This window comes from Rhinolophus sinicus, chromosome X (genome assembly GCF_036562045.2).
Source record: "Rhinolophus sinicus isolate RSC01 chromosome X, ASM3656204v1, whole genome shotgun sequence".
Taxonomy (NCBI): domain Eukaryota; kingdom Metazoa; phylum Chordata; class Mammalia; order Chiroptera; family Rhinolophidae; genus Rhinolophus; species Rhinolophus sinicus.
Genome location: NC_133768.1, coordinates 6,063,255 through 6,085,893, shown reverse-complemented (window position 1 = coordinate 6,085,893; position 22,639 = coordinate 6,063,255). Strand labels below are relative to the sequence as shown.

General features: G+C 43.9%; 1 protein-coding gene across 1 annotated transcript; it reads left to right on the top strand.

The window, feature by feature from the left end:
• Window positions 1–217: 217 nt before the first annotated feature.
• Window positions 218–21,856, top strand: ARSF (arylsulfatase F). The gene is made up of 9 exons (XM_019714571.2): window positions 218–365; window positions 2,131–2,252; window positions 4,414–4,536; window positions 5,955–6,378; window positions 9,474–9,610; window positions 15,160–15,294; window positions 16,801–16,963; window positions 20,856–20,977; window positions 21,361–21,856. The coding sequence occupies exons 1-9, from the start codon at window positions 310–312 to the stop codon at window positions 21,729–21,731; spliced, it is 1,653 nt and encodes a 550-aa protein (XP_019570130.2). The 5' UTR covers window positions 218–309; the 3' UTR covers window positions 21,732–21,856.
• Window positions 21,857–22,639: the final 783 nt, after the last annotated feature.

Below are 22,639 nucleotides of genomic sequence, written 5' to 3'. Positions count from 1 at the left end.
GAGGGTCTCCTGTAAGCACCGCTGGTTCCGTTCCACTGAGATGGTCAATGCTTGCTTTGAAGGAGAACTCCGGGAGCCTGGCCTGACCCTGGAGGGAGCAGCCTGCTGTCCAGTAAATCCCACTGCCTTCAGGGAAGACGGTGCTGTCATGGAAGCGACCTCCTGAGGCCGTCCAGCTCAGTGTATCGCCAGTAAGGTCCGTGCTTGTTTTTCAGGAGCTGGCTGGTCTCCCTGTCTTGGACGTGGTTCCTTCTAAGCACCTGCCAAGCACAAAGGGCCACTGATGACAAGCCTAATATTGTCCTTATAATGGTGGATGACCTTGGCATCGGAGACCTGGGCTGCTATGGCAATGATACCATAAGGTAAGGCTTCATGTTGGAGCTCACGTTTTTTGTGTATCGTTCAGGCGTGGATGGTTCACACATTCTATGTAGCACCACATGGATTTGTTGGACTTTCTTTCTTTTTTTTAGAAAAGCAAGTGTTCCAGTATGTTAAATTTAGGATTGTCTTGACTGGAATCTTGGTTCTGTACTTATGAGCTGGGGCACGTTGGACACGTTATGTAAGCTCTGCGGGCGTCAGTTTCCTCAGGTGTTGCGTACACAGGGGAACAGTCCGTACCTGTGAGTTCACACACGCAGCGTGCGAACTAGTCATCTGGCACATAGTAAGTAAGCTCGCTATATGATGTAGACCATACGATGACTGGTGATTTTCCCGTATATTTTTACTCGGCAGAATTAATCACCCCATGCTTTCTAACTTTGAAAGCCAACAGACGCTTTCGAAGGCCATGTCTTTCTCTTCCGACAACGGACATTCTGAAAGAAGTAAAACAAACAGGACACTGAAACTCCGTGCTTTATGGCGGGTTATAAACGCCGTCTCTAGGAGCCGTGCGTGTCTAAAGCTTAGGGGTAGAGCATCATGAGACGTAGGGCTCGTACATATTAAAAATTGTACCATCGTGTTACGGACAGAAGGCAAAGCTACTCTTCTATGCTTTTGGTAATAAAAATTAGGAGAGGCGGAGAGATGGTTACTAAAGCAGATGACTGCAAAATTAACGATGGCTTCTGAAAAGGCGAGTTAGGACGCTGAAAAAGGGGCATAAGAAAGTAGAGAGCACATATCTTCAGACACTGTGCAGAGCTGGGCATAAATGTTTTGCTGAAAATACCAGTTACTTGAGAAGTGAGATGACAACGGGAAACCTCAAAGGAGGCAGGGACGCCCCCTACATGCGGTTTACAAACAACGTCTTTCTTTGCAAACGGCATCGTACTGTAACACATGGTAGGTGGTTCTCAGCTTTACAGGAAGGGTGAGAAAAATGCCGTGGTGAGGCTGGGAATTCGTATTACCACCGTCTCTGTCGCAAACCCATCGAGGTTCATTTTGTTTGGTTTTCATTCAGCAGGGAAAGTGTTTGTCTCATTCTCTTCAATCTCCGGCTCGTTTCATGTTCGGTCACGTGGCGGTTTTGCCACCTGTGTGTAGACAAGGGACCTTTACCTATTGAATATGTGGGCTGTACCATACCTTCCATGTGTAAGGATTGAAGCATAACTAAGGTCTCTAAGTCCTCAGCCTTAATTACTGACGCCACAGACACTTCAATACCGGGGGCGCCAAAAAAAATGCATTCAAATGCACACTTTGGTCACCGTTGCTCAAGTGGTAGTTCACCGTAATCAGAGGTCTCTGGACAGTGAGCACCTCTTGTCATTGCAGAAGTCACACGTGACTTGTATTCATATTTTGTCATCGGTATATACTTTCCCATTTTAATACATTTTTTCCCCATCTTAAAACGTGCCTACAATTTTTGGCACCCTCTGTATTTTACATCTATAACTTAAAAGGTACTGTATATATTCGGAAGACACGGTACCGCAGAATCAAATGATTCGAATCCTGTGATAAACAACCTATGGTCCCCGAGAGGTGGGATTAGGATGGAGGATGAGCTCGCCGTGCAAGGTAATTTTTGTCCCTGTCTGAGCTCGGGGAGTTGCAGGGAAGGGAGCTGTTTCCCTTTGGGTCCCTCTAGGTCTTTCCCTCGGTCTCTCGGTCTCTCCTGCCGGCGTCCCTCCCCAATGTTCCCTCCGTCTCTCTTGCTAGGACTCCGAATATTGACCTGTTGGCTGCAGAAGGTGTCAAGCTGAGCCAGCACATTTCAGCAGCCTCCCTGTGTACCCCAAGCAGGACGGCATTCCTCACCGGCAGATACCCCATCCGTTCAGGTGTGTCAGTGCCCCCGCCACGGCGGGAGCTGTCCTGTTGGGGTGGGAGGGGATGAAAAGAAAGCCTGGCCACTCCTGTAAATGTCCAAAGAGCACACACGCCCGTGTGCTTGCATAAATGGCCATGATGTCACCATCGGGGTCACGATGCTCCTTCCGTGTGTCTAGTCGTGGCTTATCATCTTGTCACCTCACGGTTAATGCCCCATGACCAGGCGTAGGCTTCTGCTTTTGCCCCAGGGTTGGAACGTGAAGCTACCTTGCGAGGGAAGAGTTAACAGAACCTGGCTCTCAGGACAAAGTGGCCACGAGAATGTCCCACATGTTGATCACCCCACTTTAGCATGTTTGTTTAGCCAGTGACCCACTGACGGACCACGTGGGCTGTTTCTGCCTTCTTCTTTTTCCTTTAAAAAATTTTTTTTTTAATTCAACTCTAGCTAATGCATCTTATTCTATTAGTTTTGGGTGTACATCCCAGCTATTCAACATTTAGAGACCTGAAGAAGTGATGGTCCTGCTACGTCTCGTCCCCACCCGGTCCCACACCATGTTGTCACCATATAATTGACTGTATTTCTCATGCTGTATGTGACGGCCCCATGACTTACTTATTTCTGTCTTTTGACTATAATGAATAGTTCTGCCAGGAACGTGCCTGTGCAAGGTTTTGTTTGGACATGTCTTTTCAGTTCTTTTGGGTACATACCTAGGAGTGGAACGGCTGAGTCCTACGGTTGTTTTATGTAAAGGTCTTCATTTATGGGCATAAATCCCGTAGTTTGAGACCAACCAGGGTAAACCATGCCAAGGCCAGTATCGATGTCTAATTTTTAGGGCAGACCGACAAGTTCCTTCCGCTAGTGAGGGTGTCAGGTAAGCTTTGCCGTCCCATGAGGTTTGCAATATCTGCCTTAGCTTGTGATAAGGTTAGTCGGGTCCAGGAAAAGTCAAAGTATTTAGTCTGTTTTTTGTTGTTGTTGTTTTTTTTTGTCCTTGTAGTAAAGTTGCATGAGATTTGACTCCCCCCACCTTTGTTGCTCAGTTTATGTAAAACTTGTTTTCCTAACGTCTCAGAAAGAGATGTGTTTCCTGTAGATGGTATGGTTTTAAAAATAATCTAATTTCAAAGAGGTTTTTTTTGCATCAAATTTAAAGCGATGACGGCTCGCTATCTGAGAACTCCTGCCTTAATCTGCTCTCCCATTTTTATCTGGAATTTTTTTTTTTCTTTTGAGCTGCTTGGGTCCTGTCTCACCCAATTGTGTGTCCTCTCCCTGATGAAGCTGTAGGTTGGATTCTACTTGGGATGGAAGCCAGGAGGGGTCAGTTTGCAGAGTTCACCAGGGTTAGATGGCCCCACAAATTTTAAAATATATCCAGGACCCTGCCACCACCCTCAGTGAGACTGAGCAAAGTCCCCCCAGTTTCAGCGACTCCTCAGAGACACCGGATGGGGGTGGTGGTTCCTCAGTTCCTGGACCCTTGAAAACCCTGCTCCCTTTCTTGCTGCTTTCCTATAAATGACAGGTGTTGGGTCTCAGGATGGCTGGTCCCCAGCTACCTGACACCCAGTATTGTCATAAGAGATCTAGAAAGAATGTGTTTTCCCTTCCCAGATGCCTCCAATGTCAGGTTTTGAATGGAAATTGAGCTTATACACCTTTACTACAAATAGAACTAAATCCTATTGTCAGAAAAAAAAAAGTTTTACTGAAGACACAGTCAAGTTTGAAAATTTCACGAGATGTCACTTTTTTTTCTAACCCGTGGGTTCCCCAGCCCGCGGAAGGCGCTGTTCAATCAGCAATGATCTAGGGACGTAACATCCTGTGTCATTGGAAAAATGCAGGGGGCTGTATGTAGAAAGTGTTTTCCGAATGGTGTGTTTGTGTGTATCTGAAGCTGTCACACGTGGGTGTGGCATGTAAGGATTTAAAGGGGTTTCGTGTTGCAGGCCCGTGTGAGTTCTGTCTTTGGAGGTAAGGATTTCTTCCCCTACAGGATGGTTTTCTGTTCCTGGCCGTCACCTCTCCACCTCCCTGCCTCCAACTGTCCACGGCTCTCTCTTTCACTCTGTATCCAGGGGGCACCTGCTCACTCCTTGCATCCGTTGGGTACCTACTTACTGATGTGCTGTTTTTTTCCACACTACGTTTAGGAATGGTTTCTGATACCAATACCCGTGTCATCCATAGCCTTGCTGTCCCTGCCGGACTCCCTGTTAATGAAACGACATTTGCAGCCGTAGCCAAGAAGCAAGGCTATCGCACAGCACTTATCGGTAAGAAGCCGTCATCGGTGTCACTCTTTGTCTGCTAAGTGCCGATAGGCCTGGCTTTAGTTTTGACTAACTGTTTTCTTGGACAAGTTTTGTTTTAGAATGAGGTAGCATCTGGGCTGTGGCAGACGCAGTGCTCTCCTGTTTATATGGTCCTGGCTCACGGGTGCTATTTCAATGGCCATATCCTACCTGAGGGTCCGAGTAAAGCTGCTCGTATCTCACAGGGTCCTTCCCAGGCACCGGCAGGATGGTCTCTCCTCAGTGCGCTGTGCTCACCTGGGAGCCACGATAGCAATGCCCCTTCCCACATACACACACACATGCTCCTTTGTAAATGCTACCTATTCACCCTTTCCAGGCGTGACTGAAGACCCCTTCCCACCTGCCCCCCAGGCCTTTCCATCCCACATGTTTCCGTATCACAATGGACATCATCTTTGCAGAGGTGCTAAAGAGTCACGATGAGGTTCTCTTTCCACGTTATTCTTTGCAGACTCTGAGAAACTGTCATCTCCTCCACCAGGCAGAAATCCAGAAATGTAATGAGTCCTCCCGAGAAAACCCAAACAGCCTTAGCCGCACCAACTTTCTATGGTGCATCAACGTTTGGTGCTATGACATGTCAACACCGTACATCCATCACCCAAAGCCCGATGAGGGGCACGTGCATTGCCTCAGACATTCCCCATGGGATCTTTCCCAGCACACCCCTCTGTCTCATCAGCTCCCCTCTGTCTCCACTCGTGTTGGTTGTGAGGGTCCATTCCAAAAAGAAAACGGTGGTGCCCCTTTCGGCAACGGCCATGGTCTCTGGCTACGTGCATGGTGGGACATAGCCCGTCGCCCTGATTTCAGAGACAAGGAATTGAATTCTTTGCACAGTGGAGGGACATATTATCAGATGTTTTCGAGCAGAGGTTGCAGAATAAGATCGAATCTGCCAGGATCCTTGTGCAACCTGGGGTCGCTCACTGCGCGTCGTCTGGCCTGCTTCTTTGTTTCGCTGAAGCAGAACCATGTGGAATTCGTTCTCCTCACTGACGAAGGTGACACAAGTAAACTAACAGTTATCAGTGCTCTGCCGTGGCTCTGTCATGATCTGTCTTTGTGACGGTGACTTGTCCTGTCTGTCAATGAGAAGCTGCCCAGTTCACATCCATGCTGTGAGCTCACAGCTGCATCCCACCCCCCTTTATTTTTCATCCTACCTATTTGCTCGTAACCAGATCTTAACACAAACGTCCACCAACTGAAGAAAAGCACAGAATGAGAATATGCTGAGCTCAGGTTTTTAAGGAAAGGAAAACTCTCTGCTACTGCGTTTTTGTCCATGAGCCGATTGTTTCACGTGAGGAATGATTTCCTCACATGATTTTGGGGACGATTACGCTGTTTTGTGTGTCTGTGTTTCATTTCAGGCAAATGGCATCAGGGTTTAAACAGCCGATCCCGAAGCGACCACAGCCACCATCCGCATAATTATGGGTTTGATTACTTCTATGGCATGCCATATACTCTGTATACGCCTTGCTGGCCTGACCCTTCGCGGGACGCGGAATTAGCCATCAGCAGAGGACTCGGGAGCTGTGTGCAGCTGCTTGCCGTTACCGCGCTAACCCTCACCTTAGGGAAACTCGGCCGCTGGTTCTCTGTTCCCTGGTTCGTCATCCTCCTCATGATTCTGTTTATTTTTCTCCTGTGCTATTTTTGGTACCACAGCTACACATCGCCTCTGTATTGGGACTGTGTGCTCATGCGAGAGGAGGAGATCACTGAGCAGCCCATGAAAGCAGAAAGGGCTGGGTCCCTCATGATGAAAGAGGCCATTTCATTTTTAGAAAGGTAAACGAAATGAAAAAAAAAAAAATCCCATAAATGAAAAAAAAAAAAAAAATCCATGGTATGATCCTGATAAAAGAATGACTATTTTTTTGTTGTTTTTTAAAGTAAGAGGTCATGCCTTGAGCACTGTTAAGTTAAGTATTGCGAAACACTGTCATTGTTCGGGCTGAACAGTAACAGAATGTTTGGAGGCCCCCTGGCCTCTTCAGGCAGGGCCTGAAGGGGTGACTCCCCTTGTGATTAAAATCACAATTTCTCCGTTGGTCTTGGAATTTACATTTCGTCAGACCAGGCAGCCAGACTCACACTAGAGTCAAACTCATGACCCTGGCTTATTAATTTACAATGCCTATCATTGCAACACTTATTGACAGTGGGAAATCTATTCACCGGGGAAGTAGACACTAGGATACACTGGCCCTCGCAACGTCTCCCTGTTAGGGAAAAACCTACTGTAGAAATTAGAATCTGAGGGCTTATTGTTGACCATGTGATATGTAAGGATCTATTTGGACGATCGTAAAGCTGCCTGGGTCCACAACGCAAAAACTGGAAGCTTTCTGAGGCAGCCACATGTACCATCCTCGACGTGTTGGACCTTCTTGTAGACAAAGGCTGTGGGCACATGTCTTTTCACTTGCTCTTTCAACACTGATTGAGGCTTTATCTTGAGCGATTGCCATGCTGGTATCTAGGCCAGAAGCATGACTTCACATTTCATGATGGCAAGAGATCTACAAACTCACGACAGGAAATAGGGTAACAGTTGTAAGTACCGGGGAAGCCATACTTCCTTCCTTTCTTTTTTATTTATTTTTATTTTTATTGGGGAACAGTGTGTTTTTCCAGGACCTGTTAGCTCCATGTCAAGTCATTATTTTCACTCTAGCTGTGGAGGGCACAGCTCACTGTCCCAAGTGGGGATCGAACCGGCGACCTTGGTGTTACGAGCACTGCGCTCTAACCACTGAGCCAACCGGCTGCCCAGAGGCCACACTTTCTAAAACAATATTGAGATTGACTAAGATATTCAAAGATGAGTAAGAGCAAGATGAAGGAAGGAGTGGGCCGGTGCTGCCGGCAGAAGTTAAAGCACGTGGAAAAGAATGTTTGCAAGAATCTGTGAGTCTTTTGGTCTGGGCACGAGATATGACAAGCCAGCAATGGTGAGGGGACAAGCTGACGTGTTGGCGTCCACCACTCTGAAAGTTCACTCTAAGTGATCCTGTCTCATTCTGTCAGAAAATTCATCTTAAAACACCTCTACACCTTGTAGCCTGCGGTTTTACACTAATAATTAAAAAAGAAAAAGAAAAGTTGGTGTTGAAACGTGCTCAGATCACCAGCACCAAGGTCTATATGATCCACCGTGACTTAATATCGAAAAGAAAGAGCACTGAATGGTGAGCAGGGAGCCTGGAGGTTCACAAGCGACTCCATTGCCTGGCAATGTAACCACACACATGTTCAGGATGCTAGGAGCTGCTTTCACGTGGATTTGAGTGCATGCGTGTCCTATGGCTGCTGTGACAGCTGCCGTCGTCTTAGGGGCTTACCGCAACACACCTTTGTTATCCTGTGGCTCTTAAGGTCAGAAAGGTGAAATTAATTTTACGGGGATAAAGGTAAGATGTTGCTAAGATGGGGTTTTTTCTGGACACTCTAGGGGAGAATCTGTTCACGTCTGTTCTAGACTCTAGAAATGGCATGCTTTCCTTGGCTTGTCGCCGTGACAATCCTGTCTCTGCTCCTGTTGTCACCTTGCCATGTAAGGTGACATATTCACAGGTTCTGGGGACAAGGCAGAGGGCATCTCTGAGCTGAGCTGGTATTCGGGCCACCCACGCTGAGATAACTCTTTATTTTGGTCGCTTCGTTTAGGATGTTAAGTGATTTTAAACCTTTAAAGGGCTAACGTGTGAGATACCCCTTCTGTCTTACTGACTTAGGTTTCAAGAAGGACATTTTCTGAAAGGGACCGAATGCAATGCAGCCAAGTCTAAGACAGCAACCTATTGTAGGGGGTCCCCCTTCACAAAGACACACAGGAAGCTAAGAGGACAGAATGGACATTCAATGTGGCAGAAAAGGGTGACGTGACACAGCAGACATGTGCCCTCTGCCAGTTCTGCGGACCACAAGTCCAAAGTCAAGGTGTCATCGGGGCTACTGTCCCTCTGACCGGTCCTCCAGGTCTCTTCCATCTCTTCCAGCTTCTTGCATTTGGCAGCTGTCTGTGGTGTCCCCTGGCTTGTGGCCACTTCACTCCAATTTCTGTGTCTTCACATGGCATCTGCCCTCTGAGTGCCTGTGTATCTCCTAACAGCCCTCTTCTCGTAGGGACACCAGTTACGTGACTCTGAGCCCAGCACTCACCCCTGTTATGACTTCAGCTTAATAAGACCACATTCTGAATTTCTAGGTGGACAATTTTGCAGAGACACCATTTAACACAGTACACCGGGAATACTCTTTGTTTGTTTTTTATCCGTGTTTTCTTCCTATGCTTACACTGTGATAGCTCATGAGCAGAAATTTCCCCAAGAGTGGCTGCTGCCCTGCCTAGCGGAGGGCCTGTCGTGCCTGCAGACAGATGGTCAGGATTGGAGAGAGTCAAGCTTGTTTCCTGACTCCTCCCAAGGGGAGCGAAGGTGTGAGGCCGGCTCGCCAAGACGTTTCTTGCCATGCTTGCTCTCGGGTTGTGAAAGTGTTGACGTTGCTAAAAAATCCACTCCCATGGCAGCATCCTCTGTGTTTCCTCAGGTGTGACCCTAGTCCGAGACGTCACGCGCCATTGGAAAGCGTGCCACCCAGAGCTGGATTTGAGTTATAGTTCTGTGGTGCCTTTCAAGTGCAGCGTGTGTCCAACTCATCTCCTGGTATCAGGAAGGAGCTATGGTGGCCTCACCTCCAAATCAGGGGGAGAGGCCAGACGCTGGAGGGCTCTGGACTCCAGTCTGGCTAGGATGACCTCTCAAAGGGGCTGCCTTTTGTGTGTGTCCCCTCTCGTGGGGTGTGGAGAGGAAGGAAGGGCAGCGTGTGTGCCCAGAGGACATGTTGAAAACTGAGTAATGACGTGATTGGTGTTTTCTCAGGCACCGTGAAGAACCTTTCCTGCTGTTTTACTCCTTCCTTCATGTGCACGAACCCTGCCCCACGACGGAGAAGTTCATCGGCACCAGCAAGCACGGGTTATATGGGGACAATGTACAGGAGATGGACTTCTTTGTGGGTAAGTGGCTGGACCTACGTAAACGGAACCTCTGTGGTTTGATCGTTCGGGACGCTTAGAAACCAGCCTGACGGTGGGGATAACCATCTGAAAAGTGAAGAGAACGCTTCTCACTAGGGAGGGCTGGTCTTTGGCATAAACGATGTCCCAGATGGAAGCACTTGACAAAGGAGACGCAGCCCTCGTGGTGGGTAGTTACCCTGTCTTTTCACCCCATCCGCTGCTTCCCAGCCAGCGCGCTTCTCAACTTTCTTGTGTCTCTAACTGAGGTCAGACCTGAAATCAGAGCATGGTACTCTCTGGTTGGACAGCACACCTCTATTTCAGGTCTGCTGAGTACAAGAGCTGTGTTTGGGGTCGGCGACTCAGAGTCCAGAACCCTCATAAGGGAATGCCCCAGAGAGAGACAACGGCTGTTGTTTACATAATACACACACCAACCGGCAAAACACAGTCACCTTTTCCAACATGAGTGACAGACAGCATGATGGCCACACACGTTTGCAAGATGCAAACTTAAGGTAAACTTGTTCCCGAATGGAAAATGTTAGTATGAAGTATATGTAAAGAGAGGCTTTGGAAATCAAACTTGACCAAAGGGAAGCTATTCAAACAGTCTTAAAAACACAGAATGTATTTTAAAAATATTTTAGCTATAAACACGATTGTCATCAAATCTATGCACGTATGTATATGTGTATGTGCGTGATTATTTGTTGGTGTGTGGTGTGCGTCTGTGTACCCCCCCTCTCACTTTGTACCTGCCCCCAGGACGAGAGAACACAGAGTGTTCTTAAAATGTGTACTTCTGATATTACCTGCATCTCAAAATCTCTGCTCATTCTACCTACCACTCTGCCTTTGCAAGGACATGAGGCAAGGAATTCAACCTCTAGATGCAATAACCAAAACAACAAATTACTTACCACATGCTTTCCAATTTTAAATTAATGAGCTGTTTTCAAAATATCTCGTTGCATAAAATTTAAAGACATGGCATGAAGGCAGCAGAGAAGGTACTTTGGGTGCCACTTGGTTTCAACAGGATTTTCTCGGTGGCATTCCAGTAATATTACACAAAACGATGGGTGTGTTAAATGTAGGCGGACATGCCACCACGTTTAAAAGTCGGATTTGGAAAAGGCCACTGAGATACACATGCCATTGGCTTTGTATGTTTTGCCTCTCTAGCCAGCATTGGGCTTTTAGGAAGAATAATCAACTACCTTGACATGCAATTTCGAAAGTACACGCAAGTTTATTTATCCCCCAAAACATCTACTCTGGAAGCTATCACAATACTGCACCCCAAGCCGAGAATAGTTGCTTTGTTTGTTAGAGAGGTTGATTTGGGATATCATGCTTACGTTTGGAAATTAATGCAGGTGTCACGTGGCAGAGCCCTTGCAACGAGATGTATTGGTCGAATAAATACCTTGACACATGGCAGTAATGGGACGTGCACTGTTCCAAGGGTGCTCTAGACAAATCCCCATGAATGTTTCAGGAGATGGGTACCACGTTCACCATCATCACTGTGGGGACAGAGCCCCAGAGAGCAGTTTCCAGGCTCTCGTCTCGTGTGGGGAGGTGCTGGCTCGGGTAGTAAATGACCATCAGCTGTGGCTGGTTGACCATCAGCTGTGGCTGGTTGGCCGTCAGCTGTAACCGGTTCACCAATTGGCCACAGATGTAACTGTGGGGCTGCGTTGATTGGTTGGTTGGTTGGTTGGCAGGCAGGGAAGTGACTTGCAGACTGCGGATGGATCGTGTGTCTCCATCAGCCGCCAGAGAGAATATAGTGGTCTGACTCCCCGACCTATGGCTCCATGGGTGGTCCTTTTTGGCCTCACCATGTCCTGCGTTCTTATGTGGGGAGCGGGAGCAGAGACCCCACAGGCCGCCCCGCATGACATCACTTTCCCTGTTATCAGATGAGGAAACAAAACCACAAGGCACCAACAGGTCAGGTGCAGGTGAGCCAGGATGGAAGCCTGGGTTTTCTTCGTCTCTAGCTCAGGGGCCGCTGTGGAAAGTGGGTGTGGGCAGAGTTGGGGAAAGAGAGCCAAGTTCTTCTCTGAAGCATTTCATAACCTCTGAGACACCCCATGTTGTCATTTCACGGGTATCTGGAACACGGCTTCCCCCCTCCCCCCAGTCTGGCTTCCTGGAACCCAGGGGGAGGCTCCAATGCCGATACCGTATCCTACCCCCACCATGGGAAAACCTCTGGATTCTCATTAATCACACATCCTAAAGGAGAGACGTCAGCAGTGCTCAGCTCAACAGCTGGTTTCTCAGGCATGAGAGGGGAAGATGAGTGTTATCACGAGGAGGAGGAAGGAAGATGCAGCAGGAGCGGAGTCTTGGCTGGACCCGTTTGCACTCAGTCAGGAGGGATGGGACTGGGATTCAGGGGTGGGTGTGTCAGGACGGCTCAGTAGGGAGCGTTCGGTCAGCTGCACTGGGCAGGGCACCCCCCCCAGCCACGGAGAACGCAAACCTGTCTCAGAAAGTCACACCCGCATATTTCCAGCATCAACTAAATCTCTAGGGTTTTCAACAGGGGCAGGTATATCCTATCCAGGCGTCGTGTTGCTTTGAGCTATTTCTGTCCTTAATATTTGGACGTTAAAGAAATAATTAGATGTGTCTGTTCTTAATATTTAGAGAGATTAAAAAAATAATTAGTGGCCATGGAAAGGCTAGAAACACCTTTCTAGCATCAACTGAAATGTATATAATATACAGTATATATAGATTTATATCATATATAATACATGTATAATATAATATAAATTTAAGATGTATATAAATATATTTAATATATAAGCATATATATTTCAGTTGATGATAGAAATATATATATATATATATAATATTTATAACATTAATATTCATAGAAAGGTGTTAACCATTTCCTTGGCCACTATCTATTTGTATTTTTCAATATCTTTAAATATTAAGAATAGAAAAATCTCAAAGTAACTTGAAACCTGTAAAGGATAGAAGGGTTTATTTTGTAGACTGTAGAGAGTCTAATCAAATAAATATTAGTACATATATGTTACATGTGATGTAATACAGTAACGATTATGTTATATTATATAACCATATGATATGATAGTTGTATTATTTGTGTATTTTAATATGTATTTATATAACCATAGGTTGTATAAAATAGTATAAATATATTCTGCATATTGAATATATTACAGATAATATATTTAATATATTTAAAACATAATAATTGTTTTATGAAACCTTGTCGAGTTCACAGCATAAACAATGATGTTTGTTGCAGTTAATATCAAGTTTGTGTCTTATTCTACGTACACATGGATTTAAGTTTTATGTTGATTGCACTAATCAGGTTATCGAGGGAAAATAAGTTCTAATAATCGTAGTGACAGGAAAAGTCTTATTTTATAGCATATGTTAATGAAATAGCTTCCTTGGTTTACCCTCACACATGATGGTGGCCAAAGTTTCGAACTGATTTTATTCTTAATGGTTTGAGAGGTTTTTTTAAAAAAATGATTAGATAGTAATCGTGAAAATGCTTACATGTTTCTTAGCATCAACTTAAATATATATAATATTTATATATATAGTGTTTCATGCTATATATAATATAACACATACTATATCACTTATACACTATATATGTATTATCTCATTAAAATATGCTATACTAATAATATATGTAATAATGTATGTATTGAGAGAGAGATGAGATATTGAGATAATTAGATAGTATGCCAGTAGAATAACATTAGTCACTAGTATAATCGGTTTATTATACATACATTTTCTTCTTATAAACAGAGGGTGCCAAAAAAATGTGCACACATTTTAAGAAAAGAAAAAACTGTGTTAAAATTGTAATACTCAATATATACCGATAACAAAAGATGAATAAAGTCACATTGGACGTCTGCAGTTACAAGAGGTGCTGAAAGCGGTTCCCATCAGTGTAATTTTAATACAGTTTTTTCCTTGCTTAAAAAGTGTATACATTTTTTGGTACCCTCTGTATTTATATTATATTATACTATATTCTATTATTATATTAATATAGATTTTACATGTATACCTATATATGTTACAATATTTGTGTCAAGTATAGCCATGGAAATTAACGGTTTTTCTTTATGTTCAAAACAACCCATTTTAAGTTAAATAAGTGATGAGATATGATTCCTAGATCTCTAATATCAACCGTTAAACATTTAGAAATAATTTTTCAAAAAATAAATGGTAGTATTGGGGACAACTCACTTATAAGGGAACGTGTTAATTACTTAACACTTTAATTAATTATTAAAATGGGGTAATTAAATGTACCCCTTTCTGGATGGGAAGAGTGATTAGATAACAAAATATTAGTTATTCCAAAATTTTTTTTTAAATTTCTTGGGGTGACAGTTGTTAGTAAAATGACATAGATTTCAGGTGTACAATTCTGCATTCCATCATCTATAAAGTTATTCCACAATTAATCTAGTGGTTTAATGTGGTTCTAATTGAAGCTGTACTTACTGTGAGCTGGGGGGCTGGTTCTCGTTACCAAGGTGACGATGACAATTTGGACAATAGAGGAATTGACTGGTAAGAAATGCGGAATGTTCCAAGGATGGGTGTCGCTTCCGGAGTCCGTTCTGTGATCACAAAGCAGGCAGTACTGAAAATAACACTACGAACCCAGAAACATGCGTGCAGGATTTGACTTTCCTCTCAGTGAAGCAGAAGTAGACAGTCTGAGAGCAAGTCCAATGAGGAAAAGGAGAGAGAGACTACCAACATTTTAGGACTTCTGGCCTCCAGAATTGTGAGGGTGAAAAGAAAAATCTCCATTGTTTTAAGACATGAAGCTTGTCATAATTTGTTACAATAGACTTAGGAAACTCCCACCGTTGATTTAGGAAAAAACACCATCAATTGAATTGGCATAGTTTTCCCATGCCAATGAAGGACATTGAATGAAGCTAAACACAAGCTGGAAGGAACTACAGTTAAATATTGTTTCTCTCTGGATGAGGAGCAGGGCTAGTAAAAACCATGGAAAGCTGGGGAAAGGCAAAAATCTTTAGATTTGATATAATGTCGAAAGCATCCATCATACATGGCCTATGTGAAGCATCTTGCACACTGAGGAAATATTAGCAACCACATGACATGGTTTTAATTCCTTAATAAATAAAGAGTCCTTACAAATCAATAATAGAAACACGAGAACCCCTTCCCCCCCAAAAAAAAATTAGCAAGAGCTTAACATCACTTATATATTGAAAGTATAAAAGTGAGTGTTGGCATAGGAAGAAATCTGTTTTCACCCGATTTGACATAATCACATCTTAGACAGGAGATGCTGGTGGGAAATTGAGAAGATTGGCACACTCATGACTCCTGGGAGTGTAAAGTGCGATGTCTTAGAGGAGAAACCCGTCTGCAATGACTCCCAGAGAAATGTGCAGCTCTTGGGAATAGCATGACCACCCCCATCTCATAATGTCCTTCGTGTTATCCATCCCTTTTGTATTTTCCAGGCAAGCTTCTCGATGCCATTGACAACTTGGGGCTGAGAAATCACACTCTCATCTACTTCACATCAGACCACGGAGGGCAGTTGGAGTCCTGGGTGGGCCATGTCCAGCTGGGTGGATGGAATGGAATCTACAAAGGTGAGGGGGCAAGATCAGGTGTGGGGTCTGCTTGGGAATAAGCTCTCCTTTCTCTGTGCGATAAAGACCCATGACGTGGTGACACGAAGGCACGAAAAACTGAGCAGGTTTCATTGATTGATTGATTGATGCCTCGTAAAAATAAACAGCAGGGCCAAAACCCAAGGAAATTGAGCTTAAGTCATTTCTAGGAAGTGCTAGAAGACACCTCTGGAAATTGGCTTCCCTCATCAACTGATGAGATTGAAGAGAGTTCACGTAAGCAGATGACTACAAGAAGTCTGTAAATGAGTTGAATAATGATTGATTATACCTACAAGACGACTAACAGCGGATGGAATAAGCAGTAATGGGTCCACAGAGGAAACACACCAGGGGCTCCGTGACCACTCAGGAGCTGTGGAAGGAGTTCTGGTTCTGTCCTCCAGAGATACCGCCAAGCTCGTCGAAGGCTTTACAATTCAAGTCACACGTGCTGATTCCACGTCCTACTGGGACCCTTGGTCCTTGAAAACCTGCCCACCCCCCACCAACCTCATCTGTTGACATGTATCTTGATGGTGTAAGAAAATTATCTGGAAGACGTTTGGCACCTTTTATCAGAGGGACGGAAAGAGATTCTAAAGTGTTTTCTAGAGGAAAGTACGTTCTTGTTCATGCAACTATGGATTCTATAGTCGGGTTCAGCAGGAAATGATGATTTCTGTATGAATGAAGTGAACTGTTTGCCTCACTCTGGCAGAAGGGTGAGAGTATCTGCACAACTAAAGTGTGTGCTTCAATAACAAAACCAATGAATAAGGAAACTTCTATATGGTTTTGCTTGGGAGAACTTTAAACATACCTCCATTGCTAAGCATGCTACGAGTTCAACTCTACTTTGAGTAATCGAATGAAATAATAGGATGACCATTCTTCCTTGTGTCATCGTTCCCTCCTGCTCTCATTCTCAGTAACGCCCACAGTAAATTTGCCTCTTCCCGTCCTATGCCATTCAATTCGTTTTCAGCAGGCTTGATTCAGGAATGAACAACACACACACAAATCCCACCTTTGTGGAATTTATATTCTTGTGGAAAGAGGCAACGCCAGAAAAAAAAAAGAAAAGTGAAGTATCGGATCTGGCAGAAGGTGGTAAATACTACAGAAAAGTAGATCAGGAAAGGATGGAGAAAAATAGGGCAGAAAAAAATCCTGGGGTGAGACTGCCATTTTAAATAACGTCTTCGTAGAGACAGATATTCGTAGTGAAGGAGGCTGGAGACAAAGTTGCTGTGTACCTGGGAAAACAGTGTTCTAGGCAGAGAGAATACGGTTAGTTAATTATTTAATCAACAACCTATCAGCAGCCCTAGAAAATATAGTTCCGTGGACACGTACTGCTGACCCCATCAGGACTCTGCTCATGGGAGGCGCTGAGCAGAGCTTGTCTTTCTTGATGTTGATTTACGAACACTCTGATGACAGTGACGATTTTAACTGGAGCTTCACTCCCTTGCCCTGTAGGTGGGAAAGCCATGGGCGGCTGGGAAGGTGGAATCCGTGTGCCTGGAATTTTCCGATGGTCTGGAAAGTTACCAGCTGGAAAAGTAATCGACGAACCTACAAGCTTGATGGATATTTTCCCAACGGTAGCAGCACTGACAGGAGGAACTGTCCCTCAGGACAGGTGATGTCATATAATATGATCTGTTAACAAAGTTCTTTCTTCTTTCTTTGTCTTGAGAGGATTCTGGACAAAGGAGACAAACTCAAACCCAACAGGCAGGTACACTTCCTCCCCAGCACCTAGGTAATTTTTAATCTTTGTATATAGCTGTTTATTGAGTGTTATTCATGTACCAGTCAATGATTTTTTGCACTGTGATGGTGCGTCTTAGACACTTTAGTGTTTATTTGGGAGGTACATGAAGACAGGAAAATTTGGAGAGAGGAATGTGGCTGGTCAAACTGAGTCATCCATATAAGATAAGAAAATGAGCAATTCCCTAGTGTCTGGTGTGCAAGACCCAGAAGGCTCAGATGAAGGGAAAGCATTCGATGAATACTTTGAACTTTATCCTGAATGTTTTAATTCCATCAGGACAAGTTCTTCAGGTTGCATTTTTACACCCACTGGCATAACTGACCTAATTAGAGTCAGCTTGAAGCTGATTTTCTGGTCGTTCATTGATCGCAGCTCTCTAAGCAAATTCAACAGCTCCAACCCACGGCCATTTCTCCCTTTGAAGTGCAAAGAGTTATTTTAAGGTTTCTTTCTTGATGTGACGGAGCTGATCTCATTCGGAATGAAAGTACAATGTGTTCAAAAGCTAATTAGAAACAAACAAAACCACGTTCTCAATTTTCTTTAATCCTTTCTTTTTTTCTTTTATTGTGGTTGACATTCAATATTATTTTATGTTAGTTTCCGGTGTACACCACAGAGGTTAGACATTTGTATAGCTTACAAAGTGGTCCCCAATTAGTCTAGTCCCCACCTGGCACCACACACAATTATTACAATATTATTGACTATATTCCCTATGCTGTACATCCCCGGGACTATTTTGTAACTACCAATTTGTATTTCTAATCCCTTCTCATTTTCACCCAGTTTCTCACCGTCCGCCATGCCCCACCCCCACCCCCACCCCCAGCAACCACCAGTTTTTCCTCTGTACCTATGAGTCTGTTCCTGTTTTGTTTTGGGTTTCTTTTATTGGGTTACTGTTGCTTATTTTGTTCTTTAGTTTCCGACAATAGGATTTACTGAGAATTCATATAAAATGATAACTGACTAGAGCTCCCTTTTACTTAGAAGGAGAGTATCAATTTCAGGTAAATTGTCCACTTTTTTTTAAAGGAAGATGACAGCGTTAGTACTACATGCAACTTTTTAAAGTTACTAAGCCTATCATAGTCCTATTTTTTCCCCCAATTATTAATGAGGTGCTTTGACTTTGGGGCATTGCTACTAGTCTATAGTTTGGACTCACAAAGGGCTATCTGGAAACTCAGTCGTAAGTAATAGTGTATTGTAAGCTCTGATTAGCATTCCCTCATGGAAATGATTCAATTTTTACTTTTTTTTCAGAATTAGCTCAAAAAAATATCATATATTCATTCCCTCTACATTTCAGTTTTCAAGGGAAAATGAAGGCACACATGGTTTGCAGAAATAAATTGGGCTGTCATGATTCAAGGTGCACTGGACATTTTCATAGACGTCTTGGTGTGGTCACCAATTTTTTATTTGTTTTGGGTAAATGCCAGGAGTGGGGAATCTGGGTCATAGTATCGATATATGTTTAACTTTATGAGAAACTGTCCGATTGATTTTTAAAATGGCTGCACCACTTGGCATTCCCACCACCAATAAATGAAAGTTTCAGTTGCTCTATATCCTTGACAATACTTGGTATCGCCAGTGTTTTTAATTTTAAGTATGATAAGTGCCGACTGGAATCTCAGTGTGGTGCCAGCTTGTGTTTCCCTGGTAGCTAATGATGTTAAACACCTCGGTGTGTATTTATTTACCACCCATATCTCTTCTTTGTGAAGAGTCTGTTCAAGTCTTTTGTCCATTTTTCAATTGAGAGTGTGTTGTTGTTTTTTTATTATTGTTGAATTGAAAGAGCTCTCTACACAGTCTGGAGGCAACTTTTTCATCAGATATGTGTTTTGCTAATATTTTTTTCCCAGTCTGTGGCTCGCCTTTTCATTTCCTTGCATTGTCATTGGACCAGCAGAAGTTTTCAGTTTTGATAATGGTCAATTTATTGTGTGATTTTTTTTTTCTTTTATAGACTGGGATTATTACGCTATGTCTAAAAGAGCATTTTCCCATTTAAAGGTTACCAAAAATATCTCTTACATTTCCTTCTGAGAGTCTTTCATGTTTTACATGAGGCTTTATGGTTGATATTGTGTGCAAATTTTTTATATAGTGTGAAGTATAGGTTGTAATCTTTTTCTCTTTTAAAAAAGAATTTATTGAAATGTAGCTAACATACAATATTATACTAGTTCCAGAGGTACATCAGAGTTATTCAACATTTATAAACCTAAAGACGTGATCACCACGATACGTCTAGTAACGACCTGACACTGTAGAACATAATTACAATAGGGGACATAGTCAATAAGTTTGTGATTTATTTTTTTCTTGCATCTGGATGCCTATTGTTCCTAGTGCCATTTATGGAAAGACGGTTCTTCCTGTAGTGAATTACTTTGGACATTGGTTGAAAATCAATTGTAACTCTATCACTGGTCTATTTCTGGACGTGATCCCATTCCTTTGATTCACATGTGTATACTTTTGTCAATACTATATTGTCGTGATTACTCTAGCTTTCTTGTAAGTGTTGCAAGCATGTAGTGCAAGTGTGAAAACTTTCTTCTTTCTTTCTTTCTTTCTCCCTCCCTCCCTCCCTCCCTCCCTCCCTCTCTCTTCAAAATTGTTTAGGTGATTCTACGTTTCTTGTTTTCCCCTACAAATTTCGCAATAAGTTTCTCCATTTATACAAAAAAGCCTTGTAGGATGTTTCTTTTCGATTGCGATTGCATTAAATCTAGAGATCAATTTGTGGAGAATTGATATCTTTACCATTTGAGTCTTCCAATCCATGAACATGGTCTGTCTCTCCGTTTATCTCTCCTTTCCGATGTTTTCTGGCACTCAGCATGTGACGTTTTAACATTAAAAAAGAGAGGGTATCCCTAGATATTTCACGTTTTTTAATGCTGTAATAAATGGTATTTTTAAAAGACTAACATCCTGTTGGCCATTGCTAAAATATAGAAATAAAATTGGTTTTTGTTTAAAGTTGGCCTTGAATCCTGACCTTGCTAAATTTACCTATTAGTTCCAGTAGCTTTTGAAAAGGGTTATCAACGCAGGCCATGATTCTATGTGAGCATAAGGATGGTTTTCTTTCTTTTATGATGATTGTTTAAGGATTATCTGGGACTTATTATCCTATTTTCTATTATGAGGTAGATTTTATTATAACCGTGTTTCTCTGAAAATAAGACCTAGCCGGACCATCAGCTCTAATGTGTCTTTTGGAGCAAAAATTAATATAAAACCTGGTATAATATAATACAATATAATATAATATAATATAATTAATATAACATAATACTGGGTCTTATATTAATTTTTGCTCCAAAACACACATTAGAGGTGATGGTCCAGCTAGGTCTTATTTTCGGGGAAACACGGTATTGTTTTCTAATATGAGGTATAAGATACATTTTCTGATATGAGACCAAAACAAAAAGCATACAGCTGTTTAGAGATTCTATAAAATCTCCCCTTTCAGGGTAGTGATACAGCTGCAAATGAAATTCTGATTTGTGAAGTCGTCAGAGCCTCCGAGCTGCTGAGACCCTCTGTGGCCGTAGAAGCTTATTGTTATTATGTCTCTCTGTCTCTCTGTCTCCCTGAGAGCATGCACGCATGTCCCTAGATTCTCAGCCGCACACTGTTCTCTGGGGAAATGAGAGGGAGTGCACTGACCACCGTGGTGGTCAACGTCCTTTGCTTTCTGTCCTTGCTGTGTGTGTGTCTGCAGGGTGATTGACGGCCAAAACCTCATGCCCCTGCTGCAGGGTGCCGTCCAGCACTCAGAGCACGAGTTCCTCTTCCACTACTGCGGTGTGTACCTCCACGCCGCACGCTGGAACCCAAAGGACAGTAAGTACCCCAGCCCCTGGTCCCTGCAGACGCCACACGCAGGGTCACTCAGGGCGACCCTCCACGCGCTCCCATTTTCTGCCCTCCCCCACCCCCAAGACCAGTCCTTGTCGTCCAGGGAAGGCCACTGAAAATACCTTCTCAGAAAAGTTTCTGAGAATCGCTCTTCCTCAGAAAAGCAGGGAGGTCACTTCCAGAAATGTCAACTTTGAGAAGCAGGACTCACGACGGCTGGAAAAGATGTGAGACATTATCCTATAGGGGAGGCTCACGTTCTGAAGGTTGATAAAGAGAAAGACCAGAAGAATGCTCCAGAAGGGGGCAGAGCACACAGGACGTGGGCACTTAGGCTGCATGTCTGTGATGTGTCTTTTCTTCTCCAGGCCAGGCCGTGTGGAAGGTTCATTATGTGACGCCAGTGTTCCAGCCCCCGGGAGCTCAGGCGTGTTATGAGACCAAGGCCTGTACATGCTCGGGTGAAGGGGTCACGTACCATGACCCTCCTCTGCTCTTCGATCTGTCCAGAGACCCGTCCGAGTCCACACCCCTGACAGGTGACACGGAGCCCCTCTATGATTTAGTGATTGAGACGGTGGCCGATGCCGTGCAGGGACACAGAAAAACCATCATCCCGGTTCAGTTGCAGCTTGGGAAAGAACTGAATGAGGACCGTATATGGCTGAAGCCCTGTTGCGGGGTGTTCCCATTCTGCTTGTGTGACAAGGAGGGGAACACCTCCAACCTGGGCTTCTAAGGAGAAGCTATGATGGACGGCGACCTTGGCACTTTGAAATGTGCAAGGAATGGATTTGAGAGGCAATACATTCATCTACCGTTCCAGATTATTAAATGTCCATTGGTTGTAACAATCTCCGTGAACATTTTTGTTTTGTTTTTGGATTCTTGGTGCTCAGTGTTTATGTTATTTTCCAAGTCCTACCTCCCTCCCTGCGCCCCCAACTCTGGTTCAAGCCGTTGTTCACAATCTTAGCTGTAGAGGGCGCAGCTCACTGGCCCATGTGGGGACCGAACCAGCGACCTTGGTGTTAGAAGCACAGCGCCCCAACCACCTGAGCCACCGGGCTGCCCATTTTGCAAGTTTTGAAACCTGGTTTTCAGTGCTAGGAAAGGGACTTTGCTAGCCATCTGTCCCCCTGGCTCTGCTGTTCTTTAAAGCAGACTCTGCAAGCTACAAGTGAGGGCCTGTGTACATGAAACGTGATAGCTGGGAGAGGCCGACCTCCCACCATTTAAGTAACAATACATTCAAACTGTCTACAGACCCTCCCTGACGTCTGATTGTATGATCGGGTTACATCGTCATAAACCCATCCTAAGTTGACAATACATCAGTTGAAAGTGCCAACATCATAGGTGAACGCACCTTAAACGTGCTCAGACACTTACATGAGCTGTGGGTGGGTCATTAATTATCTTGAGTATTATCTCAAGAGTAACTGTTTTGATCTCACCAGAGCCAGGAGAAAAAAATGGGTGTTTTGCAGATACGGTGGGATGTGAAAACACAAAACACAATATCCAAGAAAATGCTGGCAACGCAGCACACTGGACAGGGTTGGTTGTTGACCAGGGTGATCGCAGGGCCTGACTGGAAGCTGTGTCTTGCTGCCCCTACCCAGCGTTACGACAGTCTCCCACCGC

Excerpts from the sequence above, each read along its gene's own strand:
- ARSF (XM_019714571.2), top strand. The coding sequence starts at position 310 with ATGGTGGATGACCTTGGCATCGGAGACCTGGGCTGCTATGGCAATGAT. Across the intron at positions 366-2,130 it reads TATGGCAATGATACCATAAG|GACTCCGAATATTGACCTGT; the intron begins GTAAGGCTTCAT and ends CTCTCTTGCTAG. Across the intron at positions 9,611-15,159 it reads GGAGATGGACTTCTTTGTGG|GCAAGCTTCTCGATGCCATT; the intron begins GTAAGTGGCTGG and ends TGTATTTTCCAG.